This window comes from Solanum pennellii, chromosome 7, assembly GCF_001406875.1.
Source record: "Solanum pennellii chromosome 7, SPENNV200".
In the NCBI taxonomy this organism is placed as follows: domain Eukaryota; kingdom Viridiplantae; phylum Streptophyta; class Magnoliopsida; order Solanales; family Solanaceae; genus Solanum; species Solanum pennellii.
In genome coordinates this window covers 2298246-2315531 of record NC_028643.1, presented here as the reverse complement: position 1 = coordinate 2315531, position 17286 = coordinate 2298246, and the positions used below count along the sequence as shown (strand labels likewise).

General features: G+C 31.1%; 5 protein-coding genes across 5 annotated transcripts; 1 reads left to right on the top strand and 4 right to left on the bottom strand.

Annotated features, from left to right (window-relative positions):
• The first annotated feature begins 292 nt into the window (after window positions 1–292).
• LOC107024479 lies at window positions 293–1645 on the top strand. Its single transcript, XM_015225464.2, has 4 exons — window positions 293–585; window positions 683–743; window positions 1042–1112; window positions 1227–1645. The coding sequence occupies exons 1-4, from the start codon at window positions 502–504 to the stop codon at window positions 1422–1424; spliced, it is 414 nt and encodes a 137-aa protein (XP_015080950.1). The 5' UTR covers window positions 293–501; the 3' UTR covers window positions 1425–1645.
• A 3219-nt stretch (window positions 1646–4864) lies between these two features.
• LOC107024284 (metallocarboxypeptidase inhibitor-like) lies at window positions 4865–6096 on the bottom strand. The gene is made up of 2 exons (XM_015225236.2): window positions 5943–6096; window positions 4865–5372 (listed from the first exon to the last, which is right to left on the bottom strand). Exons 1-2 carry the CDS (start codon window positions 5992–5994, stop codon window positions 5176–5178), a joined length of 249 nt encoding a protein of 82 aa, XP_015080722.1. The 5' UTR covers window positions 5995–6096; the 3' UTR covers window positions 4865–5175.
• A 1845-nt stretch (window positions 6097–7941) lies between these two features.
• On the bottom strand, window positions 7942–8972 carry LOC107024283 (metallocarboxypeptidase inhibitor). Its single transcript, XM_015225235.2, has 2 exons — window positions 8815–8972; window positions 7942–8333 (listed from the first exon to the last, which is right to left on the bottom strand). The coding sequence occupies exons 1-2, from the start codon at window positions 8864–8866 to the stop codon at window positions 8152–8154; spliced, it is 234 nt and encodes a 77-aa protein (XP_015080721.1). The 5' UTR covers window positions 8867–8972; the 3' UTR covers window positions 7942–8151.
• A 3352-nt stretch (window positions 8973–12324) lies between these two features.
• Window positions 12325–13289, bottom strand: LOC107025412 (metallocarboxypeptidase inhibitor-like). Its single transcript, XM_015226199.2, has 2 exons — window positions 13177–13289; window positions 12325–12719 (listed from the first exon to the last, which is right to left on the bottom strand). The coding sequence occupies exons 1-2, from the start codon at window positions 13226–13228 to the stop codon at window positions 12523–12525; spliced, it is 249 nt and encodes an 82-aa protein (XP_015081685.1). The 5' UTR covers window positions 13229–13289; the 3' UTR covers window positions 12325–12522.
• Window positions 13290–15165: 1876 nt separating this feature from the next.
• LOC107026304 lies at window positions 15166–17279 on the bottom strand. The gene has a single exon (XM_015227211.2). It carries the CDS (start codon window positions 17180–17182, stop codon window positions 15632–15634), a length of 1551 nt encoding a protein of 516 aa, XP_015082697.1. The 5' UTR covers window positions 17183–17279; the 3' UTR covers window positions 15166–15631.
• Window positions 17280–17286: the final 7 nt, after the last annotated feature.

Sequence of the window (17286 nt, the reverse complement as noted above, 5' to 3'; positions counted from 1 at the left end):
TTTACAATTATGCATTTTTTTTCAAGAAAAATATACTCTCTTTTTTTTTTTACATGAAGACAATCTTGTCCCCTCATAACAATGACCTCAAAAGCATGTTAAGCTTTATCAAGACCCTCTTATTCATTTTTAGTGCCCACATATCACTAAAGAAACAAAACATATAGTAAAATTCAAAGTATATCAATTTAATCCCATGTCCCCAAAAAAACATTTGTGGTCCCTATACCATTTGCTACACCTTTTCTCTTTACATGTATTATGTGTATATATATAATGAACCAAGAATCCATTTTTGTATATCACTTGTTTTAATTCATATATCTTGAAAGGTGGAATAAGAAGAAACAAAAAGAAGTTAAGCTTTAATTCTTCTATTCTTCCCAACTTTGTGACAATTCCAATTTTGTCAAAGTTCTTTTTGTTCATTTCTCTCATAAATATAACAACTCTAAAAAAACCTCTTTAACTTTTAGCCTCTTTTTTTTTTCCTTTGAGATAATGAAGCAAGTTCTTTTACTTACTCTTTTGCTTTTATCTACTTTGGTCTATGAAGCACAAGCAAGGAATATCCCCATGTTAAAGGTGAGAATTATATTCAAAAGTATTAAAAACTTGAATTTTGTTTTCCTAATTTTGAAATTCAAAGTGCTAAAAGCTTAATAATGGTTATTTTTATCAGGAAAATGGAGATTTTGGAGAAGTCAATATTATTTGCAAAGATAACCATTGTTCATCATCAGGTACTACAATAAAGAGAAGACTTTCTAAAGTAGCCAAAAAAAGTCATCATTGGTTACCAAATATCCATGAAGATTATTATGGACCTAGAGGACATAGGCCTAGACACCATTAATCAGAACGATCAGTAGTGTTCACACTTATCCTCTTACATGACTCGAATTTTTAATCTGTGATATTCTTAACATGTTAATGAATTATTTTACCTTGTTAGTAATATTAATGAAATTTGCATCATCAAAATTATGTCTTATTTTGGTTTGTTTATTCATAAAGTGGCTATTCTTGTAATGTTTGCAGGAAGAAATAGGAAACTTATGACAAAAACAACCTCTACTTCTAGTCCAATTACCACAACTACTTCAACAAAGGTTGGTTAATTTTCATGACCAAAAAATAAAATTTAAAAAAATTCAATAATAATAAAAAATTATATTATATTTTTTTCAAATTACTTATATAGTTTAGTTTACATATATTTACAGAATGTCAAGAATGAAGGAAATATTAAAGTTCATGACACCACCATTTTGAAAGGTCAATCAAGTAGTGAAAATTTCTCAATCAATTCATCACCGGAAACCGGCCACCGGAAAACATCCTCCGATCGCCACCCCGACGTGCTAGACTTGGCCGGAATGGATTATTCTCCGGCGAAGAGAAAACCTCCAATTCACAACTAAGAGAAAATATTGGAAAAATATTGTAGTATAAAGAAAAAAAAATTGTAGTTGAAAAAAATATTTGTAGCACTTAAACTAGAAAAGAACCCTTTAATTAGGATAAAAAAAATTACTATATAAGAGTAGTGGAGACATCATTAAGAAATGATGCCCTTGTTTTAGGGTTAGGAAAATTTTGTACATAAAATATTGTCATATATATCAATTATTAATATTACTTACTTTATATATACATATAATTATTAATTGATGATTGAGTCATAATTACTTTCATGTATGGCTAGTTAAGTAGCCTTATAAAATATTGCCCGCAAAGTTCCAATTATAACAAAGTATACTATATAGTATCTTTTAACAAATTATCTTGAGCTAAGTTTTAACTTCTATGTTTCTTTGTATAGTCATATTGGAGGGTAATATGGTATTTTAGTTTGATAATAACTTTATAAAACTAAGTTTATAGGTTAAAGAATTAAAAAAAGATACATGATTTAAATATTCATAGGTAAATGAAGATTCACTTATTTTTTAACATGATAAAACATCCTACTCTATTAATAAAAAAATGAGATATATATTCTTTTAATATTTAATGAAAGTATAGTTCTATATCAAAGTATCGGGAATAAAAAAAAAGACTATTTCGAAATTTAAAATATGCATTAGCAGTGATAGAATCTGAATTTTTGTTAAGAGGTTTAAAAAATGAAAAAGTAAACACATGAACTGGATGAAGGCAGTTCAATATTGTGTATATATATATTGTGTATATATATGTACATAAAAAATATTTTTAATCGTGTATAAATAATGTAATTTTTCGCCAAATAAAATTTGAATAAATGTACCCCATCCTGGCTCCACCCCTGAGCATTATGAATTTGAAAAAGGAGTCAAGCATGGAGATCTCATAGTTCTTGATATATGAAGATGCATATTTATATAGTCATTATTTTATATTTTCATTGAGTATGTAAATACCATGATTATGTAAATTTTAACTAATTTAGAAGGTTATTTTTTGATTATTTGCTTATGCGATAGTGTAGAAGAGTTTATTAAAAACACATACTACTTTATAATATTAGAATCGAAAGTGCAGAATGCTTATCATTTGATCGAGCAATTTTATCGTTTTCTTTTGTTTTTATTGAAAAAATGGAAACTAATGATGGAAAAATGTACAAGAAGCATTTAGGTACACATTAAAAACTAGAGGGTTATAAAATGAATGAAGTAGATTTATGGATCTTTGCATTATGTGATGATGTTTTTTTGGGCCCAATAGATTGGTTTTAGACTATGATCAAAAATGTATTTTTCTCTCTCATTAAATGCAATAACGTGAGTAGAATGGTATGCCTGACAATGTAGGCCAATATGTTTTTTGTTAGGTTAAATAGTCTTGGGCCCAAAATATTGGAAGATATATTTACAAATATGGTTCACAAAAATGCAAAATGTACATTTAATTTAGGAAAAAAGGATAAATATACCCTTGAACTATCGTAAATGCTGTGCAGATACCCTCCGTTATTCTTTTGGGACATTGGTGTCCCTGTCGTCCATAAATTAGAGTATATATGGGCAGGGGAGCCAATGTCTCCAAAGTATGATGACAGGGGCACTAATGTCCCAAAAGTATGACGACAGGGGCACCAATGTTCCAAAAGTATGACAGCAGGGACACCAATGTCCCAAAATTATGAGAAAAGGTATTTGCATACCATTTACAATAGTTTGGGGTATAGTTGTCCTTTTTAATTTAAGGTGATTGTGACTTTTTACTGATAAAAAAAAGGTAGTTATAATCTAATTGTTACTTAGTTATCGATTAAATTATAAGGTAACCTAAATTTCTCAATATGATTACTTGTGTTGCGCCTAATAAATGAATATCAACACATGGAAACACAACTATTCCATCATCAGATTCTGATCGTCATATTTGGTTCTCTCAAAATCAATTGATCCAACAAGCAATGACGACATCAAGTGATCTTACCATTGCTTCACTTATTTTCAGGAAAAATATGTGGATATCTTACTTATTTTTTCGTGTTTGACACGTAAGTAATAAAATATTATTCTAAAAGTATTTATATATAATTTAGACAATAAATACTATAAGATGTAGGGGTATAGAGTGATGGAGATAGGGTCTTCGGGGGGTGGGGGTGGAAGGATACAGACAATGTAAAATATTGCCTGTAGAACTTGTTTTCTTGAGAAATCATTTTTTTCATTTTTAAGAAACATGTGTTTCTATAAAATATTTTAACAAATCAAACGTGAAAAAAATTTAAAAATTTCCTTCATACCTACCACACCCTTTAAGGGAAGTGAAATCATGCATAACCAATCAAATGGTATGGCTAGGAAATAGATTGTGTCTGTAATATACAAAGCTTATATTTATCATGCAAAGAATAATTAGGAAAGAAATTTAATTTATTTTCTGATCAACAACTTATTTACTTACTAATGATATACTTTTGGTTACTGCCTTGAATAAGAAATAGTATTTTCCTAAAAGGAAAATATAAAATCCATGTAATTCGCTAATTTATTTCTTGTAGAAAAAAGTATATATACGACTCTATAAATAAAGATTCGTTCCTTCAAACCTAATCAACATTTATAAAGTAGTTCTAGGGGGTTGAGAGTTTTTATTAGGGGGAGAATTTGTGGGACACAAGTTATACATTATAACTTGTGTGAACCTCTTTGTGTTTCCAGTGAATTAGTTAAAGCTATTTCTCTCTATATTTTGAACTCTCATGTTTTATATAGTATTGGATTGTCCATCTTCTTTATGGACGTAGGTTGATTGACCGAACCACATTAAATCTTTGCGTCTTATGATATATTTCTCATTTATCTTCTTAGTTATGGTCTTTCGAGGTTTACTTGTTAGCGTCCGCTTGACACCTAATTATTTCTGTCCTAACAAGTGGTAACCTAATATAGTTACTTTCTTAATAGTGTTTTTTTTTAGTTTCATACTCTTGAAACACTTTAAAATCCTTCCATGCAATGAGTTCCTCCCCAACTTGCATTATGATATCCCACATTAGGGAGTTAAAAGTGCTTCTTAATAAAAACGCCTACATGCCCACAAGAACTCTAGATCGAATATTCTGAAGAATGAGGAGTACTTACCACTCTATACTGTTAATTACTTATAATTCGTGATTGATACAATTGATTTGTTACTAAAAAGAAAATATGTAACATGAGGACTTGTTTGTTGATGTTTGATTGAGAATATTTATTTAAATTTTTAATAAGACAAAAAAAAAGTTTTGTCTAGTTGAAGGGGTTGGACTATGACCCATTATTTAGGGCTTATCGACCACACTCATAAATATTATTTATTTGATGATTCACTTTATCTTTACCAAATAACAACCTCCACACTTCTAAGACGAAAAGAAACATATATAACACACATAATAGGATTTATTTAATTTTGATGATTACATATTATAGCTCGATAACATATTTTTATCAAATCAACAAGCATAGTCGATTTCTTATTAGCCACAAAGCATATATCAAACACATATATACTATTTTCTTCTTCCGTATCACACTTTGGTCACTTAGGACTAAAAGTCGAAAAGAAGAACAACACTTAAAAAAGACAATAATATTTTATGTATATATAGTAGATGTCGAATCCACTTCAGCTACTTCGTGTGTGTCTATTTCGTTGAGCTTTCAAATCAATGCAATCTATTGAACCCTCTTATTGAAAATCCTGACTCCGCCAGGGACCACATGACCCCGCGGCCCTCCGACAGGCTTCACAGTACAAGGCACCAGAACAATCATCGTGTGTATTACAAGGTTTGTAACAAACTGGATCTACCTGAAAAAGGTTTGGTAGAACAGCATCTTGGGCCATCACATGAATTTTGGTGGAGTAGAATGAATTGTCATGAGCTGCAAAATTCAAAACTATATTTTGTAAAACTAATGAAATAAAATTTTAATTTTGTGATTTTTAGTTTTTTTTTTTTTAACTATTTTATTACTTCTTTGTTTTGTTTTCGGTTGAGCCGAGGGTCTTTAATTCAGAAACAATCTTTTTTACTTCAACAAGTAGAAATAACGTAAATATACACTCTTCCCTTCTCAATCCTCACTTTATAGGATTTTAACTGAATATATTATTGCTCTTGAGATCCTACCTATGGAAATCATATCGAAATAATGATAGTAGTGTTGTGACATGTCATATAAAATTCATAACGGAAGAAGGTATATTATTTAGTAGAAATAATAATAACTTGCCACTTTTGGCTTTGTTTTTGAAAAAAATACAACTATTATTATAGAATAATTTCATAAAAGTTTCACTTGTGAAACGCGAAACTTTCATATAATAACTATTTTTCAATTACAAGGTCTAAAAATAGCTAGTTGTGAATTTTACATGTATATTTGCATAATATATTAACAATTTTGACCATTTTCACTTCTAAAACATAGGAGGAAGATGCCATGACTTACCAACAATAGCCACAAGGAGAATGGTGAAAAGGCTAGCAAATTTTTGTGCCATTGTAATAATAATAGCTATTTAATTATAATTTTAATTTTGAGAGATTGACAATATACAAATAATGTAGATAGATGGTTTTTCATTCCTCTACCAACACTAGTATTTATAGGCCTAATGAGGACATCTAGTTTGGCCATGTTTGAATATCAAAATGTCTCACAACCACACAAGTTTTTTATTGATTTTTTGTTGTCGATAATTTTATCAAATACTATTGTATATATTGTTGATGATCAAGATGTTTGAAGTTGAATATAATTATTTAATTTCTGAAATTTTATCTCTAGACGCTTGATAATTATGAGAAAATTCGTTGCTCTTGCCGTATTTATTAAATATGTATAATTTATCTTTACTTAAAAAGTAATTATTGGTATTCTACGTGCACCCTTACGTGAACTAATACGTCCATTCCGACGCGAACTAATTTTCGGTATTTTGCCATATTTTATCATCTCGTAAATATGAGTCAGAGATATATGGATATATCTATTTCATGTCAAAACAGATTCTTTATTTGTACATCGGCTCTTCTGGCAAGTCTGATTAGCCCTGTCTTTGTTTATGTCTCGTGTTGGAATGCCGATAAGAAGATGAAGTCTGATTGGGCCAAAAATGAAAGCGATCGAAGGAAGGGGTAGAGCATGTTCTATTTTTCCGAATCTTTCAAGATGAAAATAGAGGGATTGACTTAACTTCCTCTATGTGGTTGCATACAACTTTGCTTGAGTAAGGAGTAGGCCATTCCAGATAGGCTGCTTTTGTTGTTACTGAAGCTTTCGCCCCAATAAAAGAAAAGATTCTTGTGGTAGGCCCTGTCCCTGGTAAAAAATATAGTGAAATAACCTCTGTAAGATAAGAAGGATCCTAGGGTAGGTAACCCTTTCACCATTAAGAAGAGCAGCAATGCTGGATAAAGCCATAAGCATTGAGCTTACGCGGACCAAGCTGCGAAAAAGAGCGCATCTTTCCCCTTTCTATTCATACATCCCTTTTTTTCTTTTGACCCTTTTTGGTAGACATTGAACCCCACCCACGGAGCGGTGCTGTATAAACAACATAAACTAAATACCATTAGCATACAATAATTTGCATGTGTTGTAAAAATTATTTATCTGATGAATTATACTTTAGAAGTTAGCATCAATATTAATTGACAGTAGCGTGATCGATAGTGATGTGATGACCAATACAACCATGGTTAGATGAATATGGCTAATAATGATAATTGTGTCATAACATTAATTTAGGTAGAGTTGTGCCATTATTTTCTTAACAATTAGGTGGTTTTGTAAAATTATTTTTAATGCGGCCTCTTATTAGAGGTTTATAGCACCAAGATTAAACTGGTAAATAAAGTTTAAATATGCTATCGATCTTTCAAAAAAGATTTATCTATTTATCAACTTTGAGCAAAAGGGAAAATGGCATGACTCAAATATAGATAAATCTTTTTTCAAAATTCAATGTCATATTTGAATTTTTTTACCAATTTAATTTTAGTGCTATGAACTACTAATAAGAAGCTTCGCAAAAAAAATAATTTTGTAAAACCATTATTTCAATATGCCATGGTCCTATATGAATAATTACTCAATTAATGTGATACCTATCATCTCTTTTCATTTTTATCTGTTATATTTAGATTTGATACATAAATAAAAATAATAATTATCATGACTATATTCTCACACTCGTTAATATATTTATGTATTTTACATAATTAATGCTAAAAATAAAAATATATTTACTACATCGCTTGTTGAACAATAATGAAATTGAATTTTAGAATGTGGTCCAAATATAAATTTCATCCACCGGACGCCTTTGACTTTCTTTTTTGTTTTCCAATCTTCTTCTTCATTTTTACAGATACAAATCATAGATGAACGGATCATATTGTATGGGCTGATTTTACGACACTTATATAAAACGAAAAGAAACATATAACACATACAATGCGATGATTTTTATTTAATTTGATGATTACATATCACACCCTGCTGACATAATTTTTATCAAATCAACAAGCATAGTCGATTTCTTATTAGCCACAAAACATATATCTCAGACATAGATACTTTTTTCTTCTTTTTCGAATTAGACTTTATTCACTTGGGACTAAAAAGTCGAAAAAGAAGAACAACGAAATTGTAATCACACGCCTATGGCCATGTCGCGCCCAACATAGGGCCCACATGTCCCCGCGAACCTCCAACAGGCTTCACAGAACGTACCACCAGAACAATCATCTTGTGTTGAGCAAGGTTTGTTACAAACTGGATCGTATTGCTGAAAAAGTTTCATCACAGTTGCATCTTGTGCCATCACATCTTGAGCTGCAAAATTAAACTTTAGTTAGTTATGTTTTTCTTTTACTGTCGTTTTTCCGTTTTATTACTTTTTTGTTTTGTTTCACTTTAGTCGAGGAACTTTCAGAAACAAACTTTTTTTTTAACCTTATTAAAGTAGGGATATGTTCTGTATACACTTTTCCATCCTCAATCATCGCTTTATAGGATTTTGACTGAATATATTATTTCAAATTCGCTCTTGAGATCCAAGTTTTTCATATACCATAGAATTTCAAATTCCATAAAGTTTCACTTTTGAAATTTAAAACTTCATATGATAACTATTTTTCAATTACAAGGTTTAAAAATAGCCATTTGTGAATTTTACATGCATATTTGTACTACTTGAGCAACATTAAAGAAAATGTATAATGAAGGATTAAACTTTTCTTTTTTGCATAATAAATGAACAAATTTGATCATTTTTCATTCTAAAACATTTGACTTAGTAGATGACATGACTTACCAGCAATAACCACAAGGAGAATGGTGAAAAGGATAGTAAATTTTTGTGCCATGGTAATAATAATAATACAAATAATGTGGATGGTTTTTCATTCCTCCACCAACATTAGTATTTATAGGCCTTATTAGGAGCCTTGTTTGGTCATTTTTGAGAACCAAAATATTTCAAAACCACATAATTTTTTTATTTTTTGTTGTTGATAATTTTACAAAATGCTATTATACACATCATTGACGATTACGATGTTTAAATTTGAATTTGATTATTAAAATTTTATCTCTAGACGCTTGATTATTATGAAAAAATTATCTTTGCTTTCTCATTATCTAAATATACATAATTTATTTTTATTAAAAAAATAATAATTGAAATTCAAACAACATAAAAACTAAAATATCATTAGCATATATAAAATAAATTGCATTTGTTATAAAAATTATTTACCTGATGAACTATGTGTTGGAAGTTAGTATCAATATTGATTGACAGTAGTCTATTGGTTAAAAAATAGTAGCATGTTTACTGAACTTTTTCTATAACGACAATGACATAATTAAGCTCAAATATCAATAAAATATATAAAATTAATTTTTTTCAAAGTTCGTTAACATATTTAAACGTTCACTCATAAATTTATTCAACTCAATATAATTATTCAAGCTAGTAAACTTTGTATTTTTATTGTTTAAATAAAACACAACCAGCACGTTTTATTCATGTATATGGGGGACCAAAATAGATAGAGATATGCATTTATAGGTGTACTAGCGCCAAACTAATAATGCCATGGTCCCTATATAGATAACTACTAAATTAATGTGACATCAACTTAACCTAAATTTTTCGTTCATTTTTACCTGTTATATTAATTAAAAAAATAATTGACATCATTATTATGTTATCATATACTAATTAATAGTGAGAAATTTTCACATATAACCATTAAAAAAATAGTCTAATTACTCTTCATAGCTATAGTTTGATAATTACAATTTGTAGCTACATGTTATAAGGAGAGAGAGGCGAGCGAGATTGGGAGAGAGGAGAGAGGCAAGAGAGAGGGAAAAAAGTGGGAGAGAGGTGAATTGTATATGTATATTAGTTAGATAATTGTATATTATACATATGTCTTTGTATATATGGCAAGCGAGATTGAGAGAGAGAGAGGAGAGAGGCGAGCGAGATGGAGAGGGAGGAGAGAGGCGAGCGAGAGAGGGCAGAGAGTGGGAAAGTGATGAATTATATATGTATATTGGTTAGATAATTGTATATTATACATATGCATTTGTACAAATGGCAAGCGAGATTGGAAGAGAAAGGAGAGAGGCGAGCGAGATTGGAAGAGAAAGGAGAGAGGCGAGCGAGATTGGGAGAGGGAGGAGAGAGGCGAGCTAGAGAGGGCATAGAGTGGGAGAGAGGTGAATTGTATATGTATAATGATTAGATAATTGTATATTTTACATATGTATTTGTATATTATGGCGAATTATATATATACAAATGTTACTAATTAAACAAACTCGAAGTCAGCCCACATAATTGATGTATAATGTTAGTCGTGAGTGGTAATTATAGCAAATTATAACTATGATGAGTAATAATTAAGTAGTATAAATTTACTTAACCGCGTAATTTGTTCATTAATATATTTACGTAATTAATGCTAAAGGTAAAAATATATTTACTAGTTCACTTGATGAACAATAATGCCATCGAATTTTAGAATATGGTCCAACAATATCATTTATCAATCAATAGCTAGATATGCCTTATCGATGTAAAATTGGTTGTCTTTATTCATTATTAACGTGGACAAAAATCAAAGATATTATTAATTTAAATTGTGAGAAGGGAAAAGATTCAAATATTCCATCGAACTTTCAGAATAGACTTATTTATGCCATCAATTAAAAGTTTAACTCATTTATATCATTACCGTTAAAGAAAAGGCTCATTCATGTCATTATTTTTTAACAATTGTTTTGCAAAACCATTTTTGAAATGTGGCCAATTATAATTCGGCAACGTCATTAATTTTTTTAATAAATATTATATTCAACCTCTCACACCTCCTCACTAGGGTATCTGCACATTTTCTCTTCACATACATATTCATACAACCTACTCCATAATGGAGGTCACTCCCACCTTATCTCGAATATCCTCATTCCTAATCTGATCATTTCTAGTATATATGCGAATTTGAAATATATTTGTATATGGGGTCTTAAGTCATATATTTATGTACTGTAAATTATCTCGTTAAGGACAAAATTAGAAGTTTAAAGTCAAATTATTTTGAATACGCTATTTTGTACAAATTTAAATTTTTGAATTTTGCAGCTCATGACAATTCATTCTACTCCATGAAAATTCATGTGATGGCTCAAGATGCTATACTACCAATGGCAACAAAACTTTTTGAGGCAAATAGAGATCCAATTGGTAAAAGACCTTGTAAAACAAATGATGATTGCTCTGATGATTACTTCTTGTCACTTGTAAGATAAATAAATATATTTTGTGGCTGAAATCAAATATGCTTGTTAATTTTATGTTATTAGGGTGTAATATGTTCATCAAATTAAATAAAAGATCATCTTATTATGTGTGTGATATATGTTGCATTTCGCTTGTTTCCTTTAGGATAATCAATAATGGTCCAACCGTATTTCTCCTTACTTGTCCCCTCTAGGATACAATAGCTCAACGATATCGTACAACTCAAGCAACTTTGGATTTAGTTGAACAGTCTAAAGCTTTACAAAACATCACACTTGAACCTTACTTTCAGAATTTTCGCAATTGAAAATCGACACATATCTATAGCCGAAGACACATATCTATAGCCAACGAAGAATAGTATAAACAATTGTTATTGTGTCTTATTAAAAAAGTCATATTTTTCAATATACAAAATTAGATTCAAATTACATTCTAAAAAAAAGTCTATTTATTTTTCCTTCACACACTACAACAAAAATATAATTTAGCAGCAATAAATATACACATTTATAAATAATACTAAAGTTTTTACTGACATTAGTTGTTGCATTGAATTCAATGTCGCTATAGATTTTAGAAACGCTTATAAAGAATGTTAATTACCGTTAAAAATACATATTTAATAATAATTAAATTATTATTATTAGTTAATTACCACTAAAAATTATTTTTGACAGAATGACTATTCTTTAAAAAATCTCAGATTGATATAAGGAAAAGAGATGAAAAAATGAAAGTTTTTATAATAATGAAATGATAAAGTCAATTATTTGAATAGACCCTCAAACAAATTCAAAAAGTTATCTAGATAAGTTTGGACTAAAATAAGCTAAATAGTGAGTCATATTAACATGTTCAATTCTTACTTGTTCTTTTTTTAATTATTTGCTTAATTAATTTTAAGAGTTATCACATATTGCATGCCTCTATTTCAAAAATGATTTAATTTTTACCCAAATTTAGTTATTTACCTAAATTACTCATCTAGCCAAACCTAAGAAACAATTTCAAAAGCAAAGAAAACATATGATCTTTTATTTAATTGATAAACACATTACACACAAAGTTTATTTCTTAGCCACATAATTTTTTCTTTGAACAAGTACACTTTGGTCACTTAAGTTATTTATTTATCTAATTAAGTGACTAAATGTTGAAATTATGATAAATAGTTAAATTATAGGCCCATGATCATGTCTTTAATTAACCAACAAATGGACCACAAGTTTGTCTGAAATTCCAACAGGCTTGACAAAGCCAAGCATCAGAGCAATCATCATGTGTATTACATGGTTTTCCACAAACTGGATCTTGATCTTCTTGCAATAATTTTCTTGCAATTTGTTGTATATCTTCTTGGGCCATCACATGAACTTTGGTGGAGTATAATGAATTATGAGCTGCAAAATTCAAAGTTATAATATTTTATAAGCATAACGTATTCGAGATATTTAACTTTAAATTTCTTATTTTGTCTTAGTATAATTAATTATAACTAGACAGATATACGTGACTTATTTTAAATCATAACTTTTAAACCAACTCTCGAAATTGAAGTTCTAGTATAAATGTCGGGGTGGGGGGTGGGGGGAGCAAACATGGAAAAAGAAATGGAGAGGAGGGGGTAAAATGGATTGGGGTCGGGCGATGGGGTACAATTAAACGTCTATAACGAATAACTTTAACAAAGAAAAAAGAAAGGTGTATCTTTAAAAGGTACTATATATTATAAAAATAACTATTATCATAAAATTTTAAATTTTATAAGAAAAAATCAATACCGTGAAATTTGAAGTTCCACCCGTAAAATTTGAGCTATTATTTAATTACAATAACAAAGAAGATGAAATGACTTACCAGCCATAACAACAAGAAGAGTGGTGAAAAGGATAACAAGTTTTTGTGCCATGGTAATTATCCTTGTTAATTATACTTTCAAAGTTGATAAATAATGTAGATGACATTTCAATCCACCTCTAAGAGTAGTATTTATAAGCTTTATTAAATAGAGACTTAGCAAAGTTTGGCCATCTTTGACAATTTCATAATAAAATGTATCACAACCGCACAAGTTATTCATTTTTTTTATTTTATTTTGAAAATCTTAGAGAACACTATTACACGCCATTGACAATTAACATGTTTGAATTTGAATATAAATATTTTAATCATTAAAATATTGTTTTTAAATCTACCTATTGGATAATTAAGAGATAGTTATTCAGTATTTTAAACGTGCGTAATTTATTTTATATAAAATAATATATAGAAATTTTAAACAAAATAGTAATTTATATTGTATTTCAAAATTAATCCATTTGATAAGTATAATTAATCTACAAATTAACATTGATAGTATTTGGTAATAATAGTCGGAGAAAATTGTGATATGATCGAATAATGATAGTCGTAGTTGGTGGAGATGGCTAATAATGATAGTTGTGTCATCGTAGCGATTCAGATAAGAAGTATTTTGTGATTTTTTTTTTGAACTTATTCAACATTGAAGTAATTCAATATTATTGAAATATATGGCACCTAACCCATGTGATTATCTATTAAAGAGGATATATTCAACACAAATAAAAAATAACAATAAATTATTGAAGTAGTATGTCACTTATCCTATATGATTATCTATTAAATTAATGAGTCATGATTCGAAATTATCTATTGGGCTTTCTATGTTGAGTGTTGGGTTGTTTCTCAGTAGGTGTGAACTAGCTCAGCTGAGGCCTTTATGTATGTCTTGGGCCTATTACGCCGCATAATACTAATTAATTAGCTAACATAACTATCGTTTGAATTAATTACGACATGCATTAAATTTAGTTGTAATTGCGTTGCATGCCTCTCTCCACTTTTTATCCTCTCTCAATCTCGCTCATCAGATATACAAATACATATGTACATCAATTACATATCTACATATACATATCACAATTCATCCCTCCGTCCTCTCTCGCTCGCCCCTCTCCTCCCTCCAATATGTAGCTACGAATCATAATTACCAAAATTTAACAATAAGCATAATTAAGTTATTTTTGAGTACGAAACTTCCCTTTTATTTATTGTTAGCCAATCACATAAGTTGACTCATTCATTTTATCAACAAGTTTCTCTTTTGAGGTTAGTTAGAGCTAGGATGTTTTTTGGCTACAAATACACTTCGATATCTCACGGTTTCGTTGAGAACTAGTTATCCCATAATTAACTATCCTGAGATAACTTATCCCATCACTATACTTTGAATGGTGGGGTAAGTTACCCCAACATGTCAACCAAACAAAGACATGTAAATTTTATCCCATGAGGTCAGCACTATTTATGCTTATCCCTCACTAGCCCTTAATGTTTTCAATGGAGGAATATTAGTGTCGTATTGATTTAGTCTTCATAATTGGAAAATAACAGAGTTACAAATTCTACAAGTAAAACACTCAAGGTAATGTGGCTCAACTATTTTTCCAAAAAAAGGGCCAAAATTAGTTAATGACAATCAAATATACCTTCTTGTATTGAACTTATTATCTAAACCTCTTTCCCATTCTCTTCTCATTTGGTGTTCTAAAGAACTTGAAACAAACAGTTTATCAAACAAATGCATTCACTAAACAATACAAAAAAATAACGCGTATAATACACAGGTTCCACAAGACAAGGTATCGTCATGAAGAAAGAAGACGAGGGAGTGCAGATTTGAATGAACGGGACAGTGGAGAAATGCTTGTCGAATGTTGTCACAAGACGTTCAAGCTACCCCGAACAATAGTATTCTCAACAGCTTCACAGACAATCAAACTACTAAGAATCGACCTAAATCCAGTACAGTTTCACAGACAATCATTTCGGAAGCAAATTGTATTGAGCTAACAAAATAAGTTACAGATTAGTTTCATCTACTCCTCAATTACAAAGTTTACTTCATAAGAGAATTACTAAAGCCAAGAGAAGATAACAAAACATCAATACAATACAACAACATACCCAATATAGTCCCATAAGGTGGGGTCTGGGAAGGGTGGGGTATACATACCCTACCTTTGTGCGGTTGAGAGGTTGTTTCTAATAGAAACTCGGCCTAAGAAAGTCGCATCTCAGAACAGGAAAAAGGTATCCCATTGTTGGGACTTGAAGCCGAGTATCTAAACCAACTAGACTAGATATGAACACGATAACCAAAGAAAATAATGGAAAGATTCAAGTTTGGAATGAAATGAAAGGCTTGAATCTCTTTCCTTCTTCACCTATTACTAAACTTCTTCAAGAATTTACCTTTCTCTACCTTGGAGTAGTAAGGACCTCCGATATGTCAAGCATCTCCAGAAAGTACCTCCGATAAGTCAACAAGTACATCATCGTCATCGTCATCGTCATCGTCGTCATCGTCATCACTGTAAATCCTTGGAGCAGAAATCTTTCGTCCACTCCGACTTCTCGACCCGCCAGCATTATGCAAATTACCAAAAGTACTCACATTACTCTGCCCCCCAACAGCATGATTCTTAGCATTCCTCCCGCCATTCGCCCCAGAGGTTGGACAAGCAAACATGGGCGAAAACGGAGACCAGCTTGAAACATTATTCCTACTTCTCTCGAAATGCTCCACGGAAAATCCTAAAGGCATAAATCCCCAACAACAGAAATAAGCTTCTTTTCCATCAATAATCGGCGGAGCAGCAACCTTAACAGCTTGAAAAGCCCTCTTACAATTTTGACACTTTAGTGTACAATCAACATAATCCAAAGGGTACTCGTGCATAACGTAACAATAAGGACATGCTGTCCAGAAACTAGGTATCTTCTTAGCCGATACATCTGCTCTAATACTCTCTTTCTCCTTCACATTACTCGCATTATTACTAGTACTAGCAGGTCTATTTTCATTGCTACCCATCACTACATTCTCATTTCTTTCTATGGGCTGTTGATTCCCACGCTGCTCAACAGTTACCTCCTGTTCTCGCCCTCTCGTCGAGCTCAAACCAATACCAAATGGTGGATTTTCTCTATTAAAGCTCCTCTCAGAAGTTACAGGCTGTGGTTGATTTAAATTCAAGAATGTAGCAGGCTGTTCATCTATGTTTGAAAACGAAAGAGAACTCACCGGTTGTGGTGTTTGTTGTCTCAGAGATGTTACAGGTTGTTGTTGTTGTTGCTGCTGCTGTTGCTGCTGGTGCTCTTGCTCCGAACCTGAGCTCCCCATAGTCATAGTCTCTTGCTCACGATTCAGAAATGTAACCGGCATAGAAATTCCAGCTTGCGGATCTCTACTATAGCTTACTCCAGTAGCATGTGAACCTTGATCTTGACTAGGCATATTCACAAACAGCTGGTCTGCAGTCGACCCCTGCATTTGATTAAACCCACCATGCTGCACAAAACTCACCGGTGTAGGTGCAGAAGCAACTGGGTAAAGATTCAGAAAAAAGCCCAATTCTTTATCATACATACTTTTTCTCAAAGGATCAGAAAGAACTGAAAACGCATCAACAACAAGCCCAAAAGCTTGATCCGAAAACGGAAAGTTATTGTTCTGAGGATTCAAAAGAAGAGCAAATCGACGATACTGATCGGCGATGAATTCGAAGTTCTGGGTTTGGTTAGGAGGGATCTGAAGGATAGAGTAGTAATCAAAGTGATGATTGTTGATACGTTTGTCACCGGCGGTGAGGGTATCGACGATGCTGAGGATTTGATCGATTGGGTGAGCTAAAGACGGGTCGGATTCACGGGCACGAGTTGCAAATGATTTACTACCAACAAGATCACGATTTGTTAACAGCTTTTCGGCAATTGATAGCCAGCGTAAAGCTTCAGATCGATTTGTAGGAGGGCCATTGATGAAGAATGGATGTTCCATTTTAGGGTTTTGAGGAAGAAGAAGAAAGCTAAGAAAGAGTGAGTGTGTTTTTGATAAGACTAAAAGGAAAGGTTGGGTGGGGTGGGGGTGTAGAGGGGTGGGTT

What these genes read in the sequence shown, in the direction of transcription:
- LOC107025412 (XM_015226199.2), bottom strand. Translation starts at nt 13,228, where the DNA reads ATGGCACAAAAACTTGTTATCCTTTTCACCACTCTTCTTGTTGTTATG. An exon ending in TCTTCTTGTTGTTATGGCTG is followed by an intron (nt 12,720 to 13,176) that starts GTAAGTCATTTC and finishes TGAATTTTGCAG; the next exon opens with CTCATAATTCATTATACTCC.
- LOC107024479 (XM_015225464.2), top strand. Translation starts at nt 502, where the DNA reads ATGAAGCAAGTTCTTTTACTTACTCTTTTGCTTTTATCTACTTTGGTC. An exon ending in GGAATATCCCCATGTTAAAG is followed by an intron (nt 586 to 682) that starts GTGAGAATTATA and finishes TATTTTTATCAG; the next exon opens with GAAAATGGAGATTTTGGAGA. An exon ending in CCACAACTACTTCAACAAAG is followed by an intron (nt 1,113 to 1,226) that starts GTTGGTTAATTT and finishes ATATATTTACAG; the next exon opens with AATGTCAAGAATGAAGGAAA.
- LOC107024283 (XM_015225235.2), bottom strand. Translation starts at nt 8,866, where the DNA reads ATGGCACAAAAATTTACTATCCTTTTCACCATTCTCCTTGTGGTTATT. An exon ending in TCTCCTTGTGGTTATTGCTG is followed by an intron (nt 8,334 to 8,814) that starts GTAAGTCATGTC and finishes TTAATTTTGCAG; the next exon opens with CTCAAGATGTGATGGCACAA.
- LOC107026304 (XM_015227211.2), bottom strand. Translation starts at nt 17,182, where the DNA reads ATGGAACATCCATTCTTCATCAATGGCCCTCCTACAAATCGATCTGAA.
- LOC107024284 (XM_015225236.2), bottom strand. Translation starts at nt 5,994, where the DNA reads ATGGCACAAAAATTTGCTAGCCTTTTCACCATTCTCCTTGTGGCTATT. An exon ending in TCTCCTTGTGGCTATTGTTG is followed by an intron (nt 5,373 to 5,942) that starts GTAAGTCATGGC and finishes TGAATTTTGCAG; the next exon opens with CTCATGACAATTCATTCTAC.